Source organism: Mustela erminea, chromosome X, assembly GCF_009829155.1.
Source record: "Mustela erminea isolate mMusErm1 chromosome X, mMusErm1.Pri, whole genome shotgun sequence".
Taxonomy (NCBI): Eukaryota; Metazoa; Chordata; class Mammalia; order Carnivora; family Mustelidae; genus Mustela; species Mustela erminea.
Window position 1 is genome coordinate 64,784,474 of NC_045635.1, and position 19,540 is coordinate 64,804,013.

The following is a 19,540-nucleotide window of genomic DNA, read 5'->3' on the forward strand; positions in this document are numbered from 1 at the left end:
CTAGAATAAGCAAAGGAAGAGGGTTTACTGCTTAAGTGGAGAGGTTGGCCTTAAATAGGAGCAGGGGCAATTTATAATAACAGGCGAGAAGCTAGATTGGTGGGTACATAGGCACAGGTAGTTGGTTAGATGTGGCAGTGAGAGCTTGCAGAAGTTCTCTTCTGATTGCTTTTAATTCTTTCTGAAGTAGGAAGCAGATTCATCATCTGGCCATAGGTGAGGATGGGAGAAGAGAAGGTATAAAATATCCCTCTAGAAGGAATGGAAAACAAATGGACTAGGGAAGTATAGAATTGCCAGAAAACACCAAGGACCTGCATAAAGTTAGTGGTCACATGTTTAAAATGAGACATCTCTACAGTTGTATGTTTTCATCCAACCATATTAAGCTGCTGATGCACGATAAATATTTCAAATTTAATTCAGTTGTGTGGAAGATCAAAGAGAAAGCTTCACCCAGAAAGTATCATTTGAGTTGATTCTTGAAAAATATGATGGAGTTTGATAATTGGCGAGTAGGGGTAAGGACATTCCAGGTGGAGACAGCAACATGTGCAAAGGCCCAAAGGCATAGAAGAGCAGAGTATTTTCCTTGAAAATTTGGAAACCACTGTTGTAGGCTGTGGTCTACCAAAAATACAACATAGTGACTGTGTAAGGTTAGACAGGAAGAACGTACCTCACAGCGTTGTTATAAATATTAAACAATCTCACTAAATGTTCTTTCTGTACTTTATTTCAGGTGTTCTTAATGCCCAGCAGTACAAAGTCCTCATTGGTAACCGGGAGTGGATGATTAGAAATGGTCTTGTTATTAATAATGATGTAGATGATTACATGACTGAGCATGAAAGAAAAGGTCGGACTGCCGTATTGGTGGCAGTTGATGGTAAGATTTTCCCTAATTCCCTATGACTCAATGTTGCGATCTCAGTTATTATTTTATGTATATATTTTTAAGATTTTATTTATTTATTTGATACAGAGAGAGAGACAGTGAGAGAGGGAATACAAGCAGGGGGAGTGGGAGAGGGAAAAGCAGGCTTCCCACTGAGCAGGAAGCCTGATGTTGGGCTCCATTCCAGGATCCTGAGATCATGATCTGAGCTGAAGGCAGACACTTAACTACCGAGACACCCAGGTGCCCCTATTTTATGTATATTTTTGAAAGACTTCTGAACTTGAGGGCTTTTGAAAAGAAGCCTGAATGCAAAAAGAAAATGTTAGTAATACATAATTGTTACTGATTAATTTAGAATTCTATTGCATTTGCCTGGCTTTGTTATTTTCCTCCATAGCCTATGTTTTTTAAAATTTATTTTCAGCGTAACAGTATTCACTGTTTTTGCACCACACCTAGTGCTTCATGTAATCCGTACCTTCTCTAATACTCACCACCTGGTTCCCCCAACCTCCCACCCCACGCCGCTTCAAACCCCTCAGATTGTTTTTCAGAGTCCATAGTCTCTCATGGTTCACCCCCCCTTCCAATTTCCCTCAGCTCCCTTCTCCTCTCTAACTCCCCTTGTCCTCCATGCTATTTGTTATGCTCCACAAATAAGTGAAACCATATGATAATTGACTCTCTCTGCTTGACTTATTTCACTCAGCATAATCTCTTCCAGTCCTGTCCACTAAAAGTTGGGTATTCATCCTTTCTGATGGAGGCATAATACTCCATAGTGTATATGGACCACATCTTCCTTATCCATTTGTCCGTTGAAGGGCATCTTGGTTCTTTCCACAGTTTGGTGACCGTGGCCATTGCTGCTATAAACATTGGGGTACAGATGGCCCTTCTTTTCACAATATCTGTATCTTTGGGGTAAATACCCAGTAGTGCAATGGCGGGGTCATAGGGAAGCTCTATTTTTAATTTCTTAAGGAATCTCCACACTGTTCTCCAAAGTGGCTGCACCAACTTGCATTCCCACCAACAGTGGAAGAGGGTTCCCCTTTCTCCACATCCCCTCCAACACATGTTGTTCCCTGTCTTGCTAATTTTGGCCATTTCTAACTGGTGTAAGGTGTTTTTTTTTTTTAAAAAGCTAATCAGTAGTTGTATGTAACACCCAGTGCTCAGTCACCACATGAGCTGTCCTGAATACCTATCACCCAGTGTTATAAGCAGCTAATGAATCGTTGAACACTACATCAAAAACTAATGATGTGCTGTATGCTGGCTAATTGAAGATAACAGTAAAAAATGAATAAAAATAAATAAAGGTTTTGTTTTTAGTGATTACACCCCCCCAAAATAAAAAAAGCAAATCAAGGATTTTTTTAAAACCTAAAAATAACAGAACATTAAAGGAATAGGCAAAATAATATCTATAATCTCATCATCCTAACTCAGTGTCAGTTTTAATTGCATGTATTCCATTTCTGTTTTTGTGTGTGTAAGTATAGTTATATATATAAATATATATTTAATATAAAATTAAATATATAATATATTTATATATTAAATATTTATAACATAATATATTAAATTATTAAATATTTATATATAATATATTAAATATATATTTAATTTTATATAAAATATATACAAACATATTTATATATGTGTAAATGTTATATACAATATATGTACAGGATTATAGTATTAGTATAATATTGTTTTTAAGTGGTTGTATTTTGCATATAAGTTTTACCTCAATAGTTTGAGTAAAAATTTAAAATCCCTGTATACCTAATATATTTTGCTTTATTCATTATTTGCTATATTCATAGTATTTTCTAATTTTATTTTACTTCTGTTTGATTTATTATATACTTTAACTAACTTAATAATTCCCTCATTGGAAATTTAAGCTATTCCTAATATTTCATCATTATAAATAATGCTATGATAAATATCTATGAGGTTTTAGGTGCTTTCTTTTGTTAAATTTTTTCTTGGGTAAATTTCTAGCTGTGAGATTAATTAGTCAACATTTATAATCCTTGCTAAGTATGAAGGCAGTATCTTAACTATGATGTTTTTAGGCCCAGGAAGAAGCAAAAAATACCATTTACTTTTGTTTTTTAAAATAAAATAACTACTTGCAGTGATTTTTTCCTCCCAGTATAAAATGCTGGTTTTGTCTCAATCCACCCTGTTCACCTTAAAAAGAAAAAAAAAGTATTAGTTTTCAGTTTCATTTGCCTTTAAATGAACTAAAGTGTTTGGGAGGATTAACCAGTACTTCTCAAAGGAAAAAAAGAGTCTTTAAGTCTGCAATAAAGAGCTCTCTTTTCATTTTCCAATTACTGCTTTTATTAGTAACCCCTACCTCACTCTGAAATTTTCATAACGAAATATGGAGGTTTGTTGCAGATTTTGTAGAGTACAGCCTGTGTGGCCCTGGAGACATTTTGAGTTAAGCTTAAGCCCCGAAAACTTTGATTAACAAGATTAATTTCTTTCTCAAGTTTTAAGTTAGAATATTATTCCTGCTTTCACCATATTCCAAACTCTCTCCTTTTCTGGTGCTCCTATAATAGATGAACTGTGCGGCTTGATAGCTATTGCTGATACAGTGAAGCCGGAAGCAGAATTGGCTGTCCGTATTTTGCAGTATATGGGCTTAGAAGTAGTTCTGATGACTGGAGACAACAGTAAAACAGCTCGATCTATTGCTTCTCAGGTAATTGGTTTACTTAGTTTTTGGGGTGGGGGGAGGGTCTGTGGTAACTTCTGATTTCTTTTAAAAGATTTTATTTATTTATTTGAGAGAGAGAGAGAGAATGAGAGAGCAAGAGAGCTTGAGAGGAGAGGGGTCAGCAGGAGAAGCGGACTCCCTGCTGAGCAGGGAGCCCAATGTAGGACTTGATCCCGGGACTCCGGATCCTACCAAGCCGAAGGCACTCATTTAACCAACTGAGCCACCCAGGTGCCCATTTTTAAATTTTTTTTTCTTTTAAGATTTTATTTATTTATTTGAGAGAGGGAGAAAGAATGAGAGAGACTTCTAATTCCTCATATACATTTTGTTTCTTGCTTTAAAGTGCTAAAGATTCATATTACCTATTATGTTCCTTATCACTGAATATAGATACCTGGTTCTTTCAAGAACAGTTGGCATGCTGTTAGAAGGCGTTTGGGCTTTGTGTTACTGTTACAACCAAAAAACCATTTACTTACTTCATGAAATGCTTCTGTGACACTATATACCAGTCTTTGTTGATACTTCCTTTGAAATGTTGATTCTTTACCAGTGCTGCCAAGCCTAAGTCGGGCACACAGGCACCCAGTCTCTCCTGCCTAAATTACAGCAAGAGCTCCAGGCACTTCCCTCCCTAGTCCATCCTGAACATCACTGGTGGAACTATCACCTAATGCACCACTTTGACACATTTTTCTGCTCCCGACCCCCATGATTGCCTTACCTACAAAGCTTTTCTCATATTGGTCTTTTCTACTTCAGAATGCCTCCTCCCTCTTCTGTTAAATAACATGAGTGATATATGAGTAAATTCTTATATAAAAATGCAGAAGGATATAAAGTAAAAAGTTGAAGACACCTTTTCCCCAAGCTCCCTGTCTAGTCCTATCCCCAATTTTTCATAGGCATGTGTGTTCATATACAAATGTAGAGTTCTGGTATTTTTCAACATAAATTACATCACTTTTCTAAAGATTGCTCATTCCGTAGTTTGCTTTTTATTTTTTATTTATTGTATTTTGTTTTATAAAGATTTTATTTATTTGAGAGAGAGAGCACAAGCAAGGGGGAGGGCACAGGCAGAGGGAGCAGCAGACTCCCTGCTAAGCAGGGGCCCCAATACAGGACTCAATCCCAGGACCCCTAGGATCATGACCTGTGCCAAAGGCAGATGCTTAACTGACTGAGCCACCTAGGAGCCCCAGCAATTTGCTCTTTATATATAATAACATATATGCCTTTGTCCATATCTGAACATACAAAATTATGTTAGCCTTTGAACATTACTACATGGAATTCTATGGTATGGATGTATCATAATTTACTTAAACATTCTTCTAAAGATGGGTATTTAGGTGGTTTTGAAGGTTTTGTTACAAACAGGCAGTGATGTAAATCTTTGGACATACAAATCTTTTTTTGGGGGGGGCTGGTTTTCAAAGACCTTTCATTTTTTATTTTTTATTTATTTATTTTTTAAATTTTATTTTAGTTCCAGTATAGTTAACATACAGTGTTATATCAGACTCAGGTCTACAACATAGTGATTCAACAGTTTTATACATTACTCAGCACTCATCATGATAAGTGTACTCTTAATCCCCTTCACATATTTTATTCATCCTCCCACCTAACTCTCCACTAGTAACCATCAGTTTCTTAGCTATAGTTCAAGAGTCTGGTTTTTGGCTTGTCTCTCTGTCTTCTTTTGTTTGTTTGTTTTGTTTCTTAAATTCCACATATGAATGAAATCATATGGTATTTGTCTTACTCTGACTTATTTCCCTTAGCATTATACCCTCTGTATCCATCCGTGTTGTTTTAAATGGCAAGATTTCATTCTTCTTATGGCTGAGTAATATTCCATTATATATATATACTACATTATACACACACACACACACACACACACACACACACACATTATCCATTCATCTACCCATGGACACTTGTACTGCTTCCATATCTTGGCTATTGTAAATAACATTACAGTAAACACAGCAGTGCATATATTTTTTTGAATTAGTGTTTTCATACTGTGTGTGTGAATACCTAGTAATGGAATTACTGGATCATATGGTAACTCTATTCCTAACTTTTTGAAGAACCTCCATACTGTTTTTCAGAGTGGCTGCACCAGTTTGCATTCCCACAGACAGTGTAATAGTGTTCCCCTTTTTCCACGTCCTTGCTAGCACCTGTTTCTTGAATTTTTGATTTTAGCCATTCTGACAGGTATGAGGTGATATGTCATTATGGTTTTGATTTGCATTTCCCTCATGATGAGTAATGTTGAACATCTTTTCACGTGTCTGGTGGCCAATCTGTATATCTTCTTTGGAGAAATGTCTCTTCATGTCTTCTGCCCATTTTTTAATTGGATTATTTGTTTTCTGGGTGTTAAATTTGATAAGTTCTTTATATGTTTTGGATACCAACCCTTTATCAGCTGTGTTATAGGAAAATACCTTCTCCCATTCTGTAAGTTGTTTTTTAGTTTTGTTGATTGTTTCCTTTGCTGTGCAGAAGCTTTTGTATTTTAACATTATCCCAATAGTTTATTTTTGCTTTTGTTTCCCTTGCCTCAGCAGACCTATCTAGAGAGATGTTGCTACGCCCAAAGTTAGAAAAATTACTTGCCTGTGTTCTCTGCTGGGAGTTTTATGGTTTCCTGTCTCACATTTAGTTCTTTAATCCATTTTGAGTTTATTTTATTTTGGTGTAAGAAAGTGGTCCAGTTTCATTCTTTTATACATAACTGTTCAGTTTTTCTAACACCATTTGTTGAAGAGACTTTTTCTATGGCATAGTCTCACCTCTTTTTTTCAAAGACTAATTGGCCATATAATCCTGGGGGTTTTTTTGGAGTCCATTCTGTTCCATTGATCTGTGTTTCTGTTTTTGTGCCAGTACCATACTTTTGATTACCACAGCTTGGTAGTGTAGCTTGAAATCTGGGATTGTGATACCTCCAGTTTTTTTCTTCTTTTTCAACATTGCTTTGGCTATTCAGTGTGTTTTGTGGTTCCATACAAATGTTCAGATTATTTGTTCCAGTTCTGTGAAAAATGCTGTTGGTATGTTGACAGTAACTGCATTAAATCTGTATATTGCTTTGGGTTGTATGAACATTTTAACACCTGTTCTTCCAATCCATGAGCATGGAGTATCTTCCCATTTGTTTGTGTAATCTTCGGTGGCTTTAATTGGTATTTTATAGTTTTCAGAGTACTAATCTTTCACCTCTGTGGTTAAACTTATTCCTACATATTTTATTATTTCTGGTATAATTGTAAATGCTATTGTTTTCTTAATTTCTCTTTCTGCTACTTCATAATTAGTATTTAGAAATGCAGTGAATTTCCGTATATTGATTTTGTATCCTATGACTTTACTGAATTCCCTTATCAGTTCTAGTAGTTTCTCGAAGTCCTTAGGCCTTTGTATGTATAGTGTGTCATCTACAGGTAATCAAAGTTTTATTTATTCCTCACCAATTTGGATGCCTTTTCTTTCTTTTTTTAAGGATTTTTTAATTTATTGGGTGTAAGTAAGGGGCAGAGGCAGAGGGAGAGGGAGAAGCAGACTCCCCGCTAAGCAAGGAGCACAGTGCAGGGCTCTATCCCAGGACCCTGGGATCATGGCCTGAGCTGAGGGTAGATGCTTAACCGACTGAGCCACCCATGTGCCCCAGATGCCTTTTATTTCTTCCTGTTATCTGATCACTGTGGCTCTGATATTCAGTACTATGTTAACTAAAAGTGGTGAGTTGGACATCCTTGTTCTGTTCCCTGACCTTAGGGGAAAAGATCGCCATTTTTCACCATTGAGGATGATGTTTGCTGTGGGTCCTCTAGTCTCCTCTTTATTCTCTCTAGCATATTTTTAATTTCAGCTGTTGAGTTCTTCAGCTCCATTTGCTTCTTTTTTGTGTTTTCTATCTCTTTGTTGATGGTCACCCTGAAGTCTCCACTGTTTTCTTAAGTCCAGTGAGTATCCTTATGAGCATCACTTTGGGTTATGTATCAGGTATATTACTTATTTTCATTTCTTCTAGCTCTCTTGCTGTGATTTTGCCCTGTTCTTCCATTTGGGCAATAGTCCTCTGTCTCCTCATTCCAACTTTCTTGTTTGAGTCTATGTGTTAGAAAAGTCACCTACATCTCCTGCACTTGAAACTGATGTCCTTATGAAGAAAAGGTCATTTAGTACCCTGCAGTTTGGTATCCCCCTCCTCCCCCTGTTCACTAGATTCTGGCACTTCATGAGTGTCTCCTATCCATATTGCGTGCACCAGACTATTTTGGCTGAGCCACTTTTGCCTTTTGTCCAGTTGTCTACAATGTCTCTTTTTGCTTTTTGGCAGCAAGATTTAGTCCCCATGGCATTAGTGGGCCAGTGTGGGGCTGCCTTGACGTGAGTTGAGTCAGACCAGTTTTTTGCCAGAGATGTGCTAGCACCAACCTATAAGGTGTTCTCCCCTGAGAAGCTTGCTTTGGTAGGTAGAGCCTGCCACCAGACCCCATATTTACCTCCAGCACACTGCTGGGCCCCTAGTTAGTCTTGGGTGTGTGATTGTCTTCCCCTCTGCCTGGGGCCAGAGCTACGTTGTTAAGGTTCTGAGCCCTTTCAGGGCTGCTTTTGCACTGCCAGGCTGTGGCACTGCTCTGGAAGGGCTCCGGCCAAGGGCATGCTAGAGGGGGCAGGTCTATGGGAGAGAATGTGGGCAGGGTATGGGGTTCCAGCAGGGTCTGCGCTAGCCTGCTGTGGGAAGGCACCTGCAGCCACTGGGGAAAACTGCTGTTGGAGGGGGTGGGTCTGCAGGATTGTCTGGCAGCAGGGCACACTGTTGGTAATCTATGTAGAGAGAGTTGGCTCTGGGCTAGTTACCACAGGTGTTGGGGTATCTTGGCTGGGGGCAGGGGAGGGAAATGGTGCCTACCAGGTCTTTTGTTCTTGAAGCAGTCTCTCAAAGATCCCTGCCCCTACTGCACACACTCTGAGATTAGTAAACAAATCTCTGTCCTGTATACCCCAGGCATTTTTCAAACTGCTGTTTCTATGCGGTTGAAGCTGTTTGTTGTGCTGTCTGCATGGGGAGGCTGTGGGGGGCGGGGGTGCTCAGTTTCTTATTGCCATCTGGCTCTCCCAGAGCTGAACTAGCTGATTTTTGAAGTTCCAGGTGTTAAGCCCCACTGATTATAAGAACTTGCAAAGCCAGGCCCCTCTGGTTCTCAAAGCCAACCTCTGCGGGGACTTGCCTTCCCTCTGCAGGCCCCTGTGCCTGGGGCACCCACTGTAGGGGTCTATTCCTCTCCCCTCCCAGGCCCACTACACTCTTCCTTCTCACAGACTGTCCCATGAGTGCACCCGGCTCCAGATCTTATCTCCCCCTCCACACCTTCCTCAACATGGCCTCTTCTCTATACCTAACTGTGGAGAGTCTGTTCCGCCAGTCCTTAGACCATTCTCTGAGCCATTCATACTGATGTGGGTGCATCCAGTTGTGTCTGTGGGACAAGGTGAGCCCAGGATCCCCCCACTTTGCCATCTTCCCTGGAAGTCAAACATATGTCTCTTTATATTTGTATAAATATGTCCAGAATATGGCTGGAAGTGGAACTGTGCAATCAAATGATGTGTGCACTTTGATAGATCCTACAGAATGTTTTCCAAAAGGACAATAACAGTTTACACAACCACCAAGAATATATAAGAGAGCTCATTTCTCCATATCCTTCCTATCACTGGATATTATCAATTTTTGAAATTTTGGACCTCTGGTCAGTGGAAAATGATGGTCATCATTGCTGTGTTATATTTAAGGGACCAGTAATGTTTCTTGAAATGAATTGAGTTTATTTTTCTCCCTGTAGGTTGGCATTACAAAGGTGTTCGCTGAAGTTCTCCCTTCTCATAAGGTTGCTAAGGTGAAGCAACTTCAGGAGGAGGGGAAACGGGTTGCAATGGTAGGAGATGGAATCAATGACTCTCCAGCTCTGGCAATGGCTAATGTTGGGATTGCCATTGGCACAGGTACAGATGTAGCCATTGAAGCAGCTGATGTGGTTTTGATAAGGGTAAGTCCTGTGACCTGAACCTTGAGGTCTGTGATATTGGTCCACATGGTCAGGAATAGTGTTGTAAAGTATTTCAAGTAGGACATTCTTTTCCTTCTAATTCCTGTCCTCCCAGCCTTTGAGACTAGGAGAATTCAGGATGGGAGTATGAGAAGGAACACTAATTACTTGCAGATTTTCTCAATCAAGTGAAGCAGATGAGAATGACAAGCTTCTAAAGGAAAGAATATGATTGGGGGGTATACTTATAATAAAACTATCTTCAACAAACCCTTGCTGAGATTGTTTTATGTGTGTTAACCTACATAGCAGCATATAACTCCAAAAGTGTTTTCTAGACCCCTGAGAAAAATTCCTGGAAAAGCATCTTCCAAAGCTGACTGAAATTTTTAGCAATATTTGAAATTTATAGTCAATTCGTATTACCCACCCTAAGGTACACAAGATCTTCAAAATCACAGTGTCAAATATAAAGTATTCATTAATTTAGAGTCTCTCACTAATATTACAAATATTTCTGTTCTCAGAATGATCTTCTGGATGTAGTGGCAAGTATTGACTTATCAAGGAAGACAGTCAAGAGGATTCGGATAAATTTTATTTTCGCTCTGATTTATAATCTAGTTGGAATTCCCATAGCTGCTGGTATGTGACTATTAGCTCGTGTTACTTTCTCCTCTGAAGTCATTAGAGACGTATCATATTGAAAGGTTTAGTCTTATTAGCTTTGAGCTCAGTTTTTATATGAAGCCCACTGGTGTGGTGAAAGGTAATATTAAAATCAATAATTGTAATTTTGAGCAATGTTCATTATAGCATAAAATTTATATACATAAAATGTATATGCATAAAATGTATATGCAGGTTTATTTTAATTTATTTTCCCCTCCAACTTTATATTTTGAAAAATTTCAAAGCTATACATAACTAGGGTCAAAGATACAATGAAAACCTGTATAATTGTCATTTAAGTTAACCAATGAGTAGTACTTCCCCACATTGTTTTATCTCTTTTTCCATATGCTCTCACATTTATATTTATGTTTTTTTTTATTTATTTTTTTGCTGAGAGAACAAATTTACTTTTAAAAATTTATTTATTTATTTATTTGAGAGAGAAAGTGAGCATTAGCAAGGGGAGGGGCACAGGGAGAGAAAATCTACACCTGACTTCCTGCTGAGCAGGGAGCCCAATGCAGGGCTCAATCTCAGTGAGATCATGACCTGAGCCAGAATCAAGAGTCAGATGTTTAGCAGACTGAGCTACCCAGGTGCCCCAAGAACAAATTTACTTTTAATCTCACTACCCAAACACAAGTACTATTAACATTTTAGTGTATTTACTTCCAGTCTTTTTTTACTTTGCATCAGTTTTTCTGTCTTGTTACATAGTTATAATTATAGCATGCAGAGAATGTTTGGCTCTTCACTTAAAATTCTAATAGCCAACAGGGTTTATTTTTTAAGTTTGGGTACCAGGAGAGAAAAAGAGACAGGGAGAGACAGAGAAAGAGGGAAAGGGTGGGGGAAGGGAGAGAGCAAGAGGAAAAAAGCAGGGGAAAAGGAGGGAGATCGATGGATTGAGTAAAGGAATATGACCAAGCAAAAGCAATTTAGAATTTTTAAACAAACATTTGATAATGGCTTGTACTTAGAGACTTTGTGGGAGTTAGTAATAAATTGTATTTTTTTTTTAGAGAAAGAGAGTGCAGGGGGAGGGGCAGAGGGAGAGGGAGAGAGAGAATCTTAAGCAGGCTCCACACCCTGCTCAGAGTCCAGTGCTGGACTTGAGCTTACAACCCTGAGATCGACCCTGAGATCATGACCTGAGCCGAAAGCAAGAGTTGGATGCTTAACAAACTGAGCTACCCAGGCACCCCAGGAATTAGTAAGAAGAGAGTTATCACTTTTTTCTTGTTATTTCTGGAGAGCAAAAGAAGAACATGAAATGATGTAAGAATAATTACAAACCTGTTTATAAATAAGAACACAAAATGCTGAGGAAACAAAAAATAAAAGAACAATCAAAATCTAGAAAGATCTAATTCATAGAGCAAGTGATTTTTAAAAAAATTATGTAAGTAGTTTGGGGATGGAGTCTTTTGGGTTTTCCATATAAAGAATCGTGTCATCTGCGAAGAGAGAGAATTTGACTTCTTCATTGCCAATTTGGATACCTTTTATTTCTCTTTGTTGTCTGATTGCTGTTGTTAGGACTTCTAATACTATGTTGAACAAGAGTGGTGAGAGTGGGCATCCTTGTCATGTTCCTGATCTCAATGGGAAGGCTGCAAGCTGTTTCACATTGAGGATGTTATTTGCTGTGGGTCTTTCATAGATAGATTTGATGAAGTTCAGGAATGTTCCCTCTATCCCTATACTTGGAAGCATTTTAATCAGGAACGGATGCTGGATTTTGTCAAATGCTTTTTCTGCATCAATTGAGAGGACCATGTGGTTCTTCTCTCTTCTCTTATTGATTTGTTCTATCACATTGATTGATTTGTGAATGTTGAACCATCCTTGTAACCCAGGGATGAATCCCACTTGGTCTTGGTGGATAATCTTTTTAATGTGCTGTTGGATCCTGTTTGCTAGGATCTTGTTGAGAATTTTTGCATTCATATTCATCAGTGATATTGGTCTGAAATTCTCCTTTTTGGTAGGGTCTTCGCCTGGTTTGGGGATCAGGGTAATGCTGGCTTCATAGAAAGAGTCTGGAAGTTTTCCTTCTGCTTCAATTTTTTGAAACAGCTTCAGGAGAATAGATGTTATTTCTTCTTTGAAAGTTTGTTAGAATTCCCCAGGGAATCTGTCAGGTCCTGGGCTCTTGTTTTTTGGGAGGTTTTTGATCACTGCTTCAATCTTGTTATTAGATATCGGTCTATTCAGGTTGTCAATTTCTTCCTGGTTCAATTTTGGGAGTTTATAGTTTTCCAGGAATGCATCCATTTCATCTAGGTTGCTTAGCTTATTGGCATATAACTGTTGGTAATAACTTCTGATGATTGTTTCTACTTCCTTGGTGTTTGTTGTGATCTCTCCCTTTTCATTCATAATTTTATTAATTTGGGCTTTCATCATCACTAGCTATCAGGGAGATTCAAATTAAAACCACATTGAGATACCACCTTACACCAGTTAGAATGGCCAAAATTAACAAGACAGGAAACAACTTGTGTTGGAGAGGATGTGGAGAAAGGGGAACCCTCTTACACTGTTGATGGGAATACAAGTTGGTGCAGCCACTTTGGAGAACAGTGTGGAGATTCCTTAAGAAATTAAAAATAGAGCTTCCCTATGACCCTGCCATTGCACTACTGGGTATTTACGCCAAAGATACAGATGTCGTGAAAAGAAGGGCCATCTGTACCCCAATGTTTCTAGCAGCAATGGCCACGGTTGCCAAACGGTGGAAAGAACCAAGATGCCCTTCAACGGACGAATGGATAAGGAGGATGTGTTCCATATACACTATGGAGTATTATGCCTCCATCAGAAAGGACGAATACCCAACTTTTGTAGCAACATGGACGGGACTGGAAGAGATTATGCTGAGTGAAATAAGTCAAGCAGAGAGAGTCAATTATCATATGGTTTCACTTATTTCTGGAGCATAACAAATAGCATGGAGGACATGGGGAGATGGAGAGGAGAAGGGAGCTGAGGGAAATTGGAAGGGGAGGTGAACCATGAGAGACTATGGGCTCTGAAAAACAACCTGAAGGTTTTGAAGGGGCAGGGGTGGGAGGTTGGGGGAACCAGGTGGTGGGTATTGGGGAGGGCACGGATTGCATGGAGCACTGGGTGTGGTGCAAAAACAATGAATACTGTTACACTGAAAAGAAATTTAAATAATTATGTAAGTAGGGGCAGAGTGGAAAAAAATTATGCAAGTAGTATATGATCACTGTAGAAAAAAAGAAAACTAGATGAGCACATAAAACGTTATAAGTACAATAAGTCTATCTTATCTCTGTCATATAAGCCAAATGTTCAAATGTCTGTCAAATTCATATACTATTCATTCACTCTTGGTGGGATTATGATATGGTGCAAGACACTCTGGAGAACTGAGGAATATCCACCTAAAGTTGAAGATGTGCCCATGTTATAATCCAGTTTCATCTCTAGGTATGACCCTAGAGAAGTTCTCAAACATGCACACAGGGAGACATGTACAAGAATGTTCACAACAGCACTCTATCCTCCTATTGGTGGAGACTTATGTTGCTGCCAGTTTTTCCACATGGAAAGTACTGAATGAATATCAAACAAGGAAATTATGTGTATGTATGTATTATAAACACATTAATAATCTGTTTAATGCTCTTTACTCTCACTAATCCACACTTGTTTCCTAGGAGTTTTTATGCCCATTGGTTTGGTTTTGCAGCCCTGGATGGGATCTGCTGCAATGGCTGCTTCATCTGTTTCAGTAGTACTCTCCTCCCTCTTCCTTAAACTGTAAGTATGATGGCTCACTCATGTTTGTATTTTTTATTCCCTTTATCATCCACAGTCAGTCTTGGTAGGTCTCATTCTTATAGGATAGGCCCCAACTCTTCTTAATAATAAATGTTAGCTATGTGATTATCATCTTATGTAGTCTCTACCTAGCCACTACAGCACTGAGTTGGGTAAAATGTAGTACACTGGCTCTGAGAAGTACAATTTCTCACCATGTGACTCTATATAATTTTAGGGGGGTCAATTTCCTAGCAGGAACCACCTTTGTAGATTTCATACCAGGCAAATAGATCTCCAGTTTTGACTGTAACAAGTGTCTAGCTCACATTTACTTATTTCACACTAGTGTATTTTGCATGTGTTCAGTTACAGAAAACCAACTTATGAGAATTACGAACTGCATGCCCGAAGCCAGATGGGACAGAAGAGGCCTTCAGAGATCAGCGTTCATGTTGGAATAGATGACACCTTGAGAAACTCCCCTAAACTGGGTTTGCTGGACCGGCTTGTTAATTACAGCAGAGCCTCCATAAATTCACTGCTGTCTGATAAACGCTCCCTCAACAGCATTGGTACCAGTGAACCTGATAAGCATTCACTTCTGGTGGGAGACAGTAGGGAAGATGATGACACCGCATTGTAACAGGCCACACAGAGTACTACTAGCTGATGTTGTTACGTGCTGATACAGCATTAACGATACCTCCTTAACTTCTCGAAATATTGCGGAAGGACTTTCTGTTGGTCTCATGCCCTTATGTTAGGGAATATCTTTGAATTGCATTTGTCTAGTGGCAAAAATACCTTTTTTTCAGAGCATTAGCTCTCAACCTAGCTTTATTTAAGGTGAATTGCCAATACTTTTTGTTTTCACTAGGAACAGATAAGGTAGGCCAGTGAGGTTTACAACAAGCCCCACAATTGAAGATTGCAGAATTGCTGCTAAAGTGACAGATGACTTTTTCTTTGACCAAAAAGAAAAGGCTCAAGAAAAAGGATACTTAAAAAAAATTTGAAGGTCTGAGACCATGATCTTGAGGACATTCTTGAGCTCTCAGCCCTGTCAGGTTGGGGAACAAGGGCTTTTAAAACACTGTATAAAGCATCTGGTTTTAGATGGAAAACAGTAGAAACGGTTTAAAAATAGACGTGCCTTATTTATTATAGGCTTTCTTCTCCCCTGATTGTCCCTGCATCTTTGTTTTTGCAGTTGTTTTCTTAGATGCCTTAGTATGATTCTTTACTGTTGTTGTTGTTCTTCCCAGTGAGTTAAGTGTAGGTGATTTTTGATTGCTAAAAATAACTGATAACTTTTCCAATATCATCTTCCTTTCTTTTTCTTGTAGCCCAAAAGACCGTAAGGGTCCAGAGGGTTTCTTGTTTCCTATCTTTCCATTGTAAAAAAATGGATTGGATTCTTCTTTCATTGACTCCCTAGCTCTGTACAAACCTTCAATTTACTCCTACTGACTTTCACTATAAATTGTTCTTAATATATCAGCCTCAGTCCAGAAAATTAAGATTTTTTTATTAACATATATTATTTGCCCCAGGGGTACAGGTCTGTGAATCATCAGGTGTACACATTTCATAGCACTCACCATAGCCCATACCCTCCCCAATGTCCATCACTCAGCCACCCCATCTCTACCCCCACCCCCCAGCAACCCTCAGTTTGTTTTGTGAGATTAAGGGTCTCTTATGGTTTGTCTCCCTCCTGATCAAAACTTAATTAAGATTTTGAGCCTCTTCCACAATTGACTTTTTCAAAGATTAATATCTTACCATCTTTAACATATACGGGTCATATGAAATTACCTGGACTCACTAAATTTGTCCTTTTTTTGGAGAGAATACAAGGACTTTAGCTGGTATATATAATTTAATATATTTTAATGATATTTTAGTATTTTAGATGACTTCTCAAAATGACTTTTAAATAATACTATTATACAAAGCGGCACTTACCAAAAAACACAGTAAGTTGTAATACAGAAATGAGAATTTCCCTAGGTTGTGATACCTTTTAGTCAAGTTTCTACTTTTCTCTAGTATAAAACATTTGCTCTTGCTAGTTAGCATGGGTTGTAAATTCAGGGGCTATTCTCAGTGCCATATACATTTAGAAATCCCCTTCTGAGTGCCTAAGAGTTAACACACTGGTCAGAGATCTGGCACTTGCATCACTGTCTAAATTCCTTGTTAATTGCAAGATGGATTTCATATGTAGAACATGGAAGTGAAAATAAATAAATTCCTAACATTTTGTTCCTATCATCATATGTAAAGCTGTTAGCACAATGCCTAGCACATAGGATTTATACTTAGTACTTTTTTCCCCTTGAGGTCTGTAATGAATATTAATAATCAATTTTTTTAGGGGAGAGTATAATCAGGTGAGAGTGGGGGATGGGTTTCTTCCTCTCCTATTTCCTTTCTCTCTTGTCCTTTCATACACACACAAAAAGTTTACCACATTATTCCATTTTGTCTTTAAAGATTTGGAAAAAAACTTATTTTTATCTCCACTATCTTAAAGAGAGAACTGAAACTACTGATGAAGGTGCTATTACTCTAAAAAGGCAAAACCATCCTAGTGAAATATGATTGTGTTTGTATGTCTAGGCTCTTTAAATGCCTGTGCCATCTTCCATGCTTCTGCTTTGAATTTTAATATATTTTTTTAATTTTTAATTCTAGTGATTCATCATACCACAACTTGTTTCCTCTAGAAGAAACAGCTAATAAGACAAATGTATAATAGACTTTTGAAAAAAGAAGCACCTCTCTTTCTTTCTCCCCTACTCTTTCTATGTCTTTGAAACACTTGAACATAGTCAGTTACTACTTTGATTTCCATGTGTGTTTGTGAATTGTCCTTTTGGCTCCCACTTGCCAAGGGACCCACATGTCCTAGGACAGTAGGAAGAGCAGCCTATAGTCTGGGAATAATGAAGGATCTAATTTCAACCCTTACTATTAGAACAGAAAACATGTTTAGAAAGAATCCTGTTTTAAGTATCTATAACTATCTTTGAATTCTCTACCACAAGTCTCTTTTGTGATCTTGAACTCCCAGTTAGCTTCATAGAGCAGCTGTATTCACAGGAGAGAGAGAGAGAGGAGAGAGAGAGAGAGAGAGAGAGATGATAATCAGGATTAAACATTGGTTTCAGTTAGTAAGTAGCTTTAAGTAACTAGTGACTAGTGAGAACAAATGTTATAAACGTATATGTGTCTACGTGTATGTCTATTCATACATATGTACACACACATATTTACCATATAGAAGTAAAATGGATTTATATTTGAATTTGATACTTGACTATCTGAAGATCTTTATTTGTCCTTCCTTTATCACTCTTCTATATTCACTCAGTAACCATGCTGTCAGTCTGAAGATAATAAGGATGTTTTGATATCCAGTGCTGGTTCTGACTCAACTATTGGGCACCTTTTACCTTGAATATCCAAAGATGCCTTTTGAATTTCAAAGGTTAAAACACAACTAGAGTATTTAGTGTCCTAGTCTAAAGAAATATGGTAGTCAGTTGTGAAAATAGAGATGTTCTTAGTTTAGTATCAGCATTTTAGAGTGTTAAATTTGATGCTTTGTGAACAAAAAAATTTATATTGTGCTTTAACTTTTTAAAAGTTTATTTTTTTCTTTTTTCAGATATCTTCTTCAGAATGCTTAAAATAGCACTGTAGACAAGATGTTTCCAAAAATTTAAGTGTGCATCTCTTTTATGTACACAGCTTAAAATCAAGAATGTATGTTCTTTGAGAAATTTTTTCCCATTTCTTGTGAATCTTGCTTTAAAATTATTTTTCTTAATATTTGTTTTACTCTATTTTGTTACTTTCTTTGGGTGAGGCATCTGGTTATTGGTTGCTTTAACAAGAATAAAAACATTTTCTAAAATAACTCCCTTTGGATTTTTTGCTTGCTTATTTCTTACTTTTCTATATTTAAAAATATTATTTTACCAAATATAGAAAATATGGATTCATGCTGAATTATTAGCTATTTTTGACACTAAGTTTCTGTAGTCCCTCTGGAAGTTTATCTGGTGTAAATAACCAGGTAAAGCACAAAAACATGAAATCTTGTTCTTCAATTAAAAGAGCTTCTATCGGGACGCCTGGGTGGCTCAGTTGGTTGGACGACTGCCTTCGGCTCAGGTCGTGATCCCGGAGTCCCGGGATCGAGTCCCGCATCGGGCTCCCAGCTCCATGGGGAGTCTGCTTCTCCCTCTGACCTTCTCCTCGCTCATGCTCTCTCTCACTGTCTCTCTCTCTCAAATAAATAAATAAAATCTTTAAAAAAAAAAAAAAAAAAAAAAAAAAAAAAAAGAGCTTCTATCATGGCATTGATAATAGATACCTTTTGTAGCCAAAACCAGGCGTCTCAACCATGTGTTTTTTAGTTAAGTGCTTAACTAATCATTGTTAAACATTGATTGGTACCCAAAATAGGACAATGTGCAATAATCATCTACTACAGTTAAAATATTCAGTAGTTTGTTTTTCCATAAGCATGTAATTGATCATATTTCTGCCAGGGATGTGCCTTCAATTTTATAATTATAGTATTGTAGAGAAATGTTTCTTTGTCAGTGTCTCTTTTGTTAAACCATCCAACTCTTCTTCTGACAGTTGCAAACTACCCTGGTTTAGTTTTTTTTTTTTTTTTTTGACTGTTCATCAGTGATGGGGCAGGATTGGAGGCAGCATTACACATTAACTAAGAGTGGGAGAAAAGAAAACTCTGATTTCCTTCAATTCCATCCCACCTGCTGTATTGTTTCAGTGAGGGTGAAAAACAAAGGAAGGAATATAGTTGTCCTCAAAAGGGGTTTTGTGCTCTCTAATACATTCTTGAGATTGTCTACCCCAAATGAGTTTAATGGAGACAAGAGGTTTTCTTGCATTTGGGGGTCCCTATACAGTGTTTGAGGATCCCACCCAAAATATATTCCCACACCAAGCACTTTTGTGGACTAAAGAAAGGGTTTTAAACTTATTGTAAGGAAAACCTTGTTTTCATTTCTCTCCCCCAGTCTTGAGAATATTCAGGTTGATGAGATAGGATTGGAAATGGAAACAGAAGAGTAAAATTCCTGAACCATCCACTTAGCTGCTCAGCTCCCCCTCTTCTATTGGGGTCTTGACTAACCTCCAAGAAGGGTGTTCAGGATAGCAACATCCCAGGAGAGGTTTCAAAACCTTCCAGACAACAAACAAAACAAAACAAAAAAACAGAAAAACCTTCCTATTAGGGAATGCTTGCTAGGTCAAGGCATTGAAGTCCCTGCTAAAATTCAGACAGATGAGAGA

The 19,540-nt window shown here is 37.9% G+C and overlaps 1 protein-coding gene across 2 annotated transcripts in view; it reads left to right on the forward strand.

The window, feature by feature from the left end:
- Positions 1-15,786, forward strand: part of ATP7A (ATPase copper transporting alpha) — a 181,630-nt gene extending 165,844 nt beyond the window's left edge. For both annotated transcript variants that reach the window (XM_032329949.1, XM_032329950.1), the window contains exons 18-23: positions 743-889; positions 3,490-3,632; positions 9,527-9,730; positions 10,258-10,375; positions 14,095-14,197; positions 14,567-15,786. In XM_032329949.1, the coding sequence (XP_032185840.1) occupies positions 743-889; positions 3,490-3,632; positions 9,527-9,730; positions 10,258-10,375; positions 14,095-14,197; positions 14,567-14,843 (992 nt within the window). In that variant the 3' untranslated portion in view covers positions 14,844-15,786. The remainder of the gene's footprint in view (positions 1-742; positions 890-3,489; positions 3,633-9,526; positions 9,731-10,257; positions 10,376-14,094; positions 14,198-14,566) is intronic.
- The last annotated feature ends 3,754 nt before the right edge of the window (positions 15,787-19,540 follow it).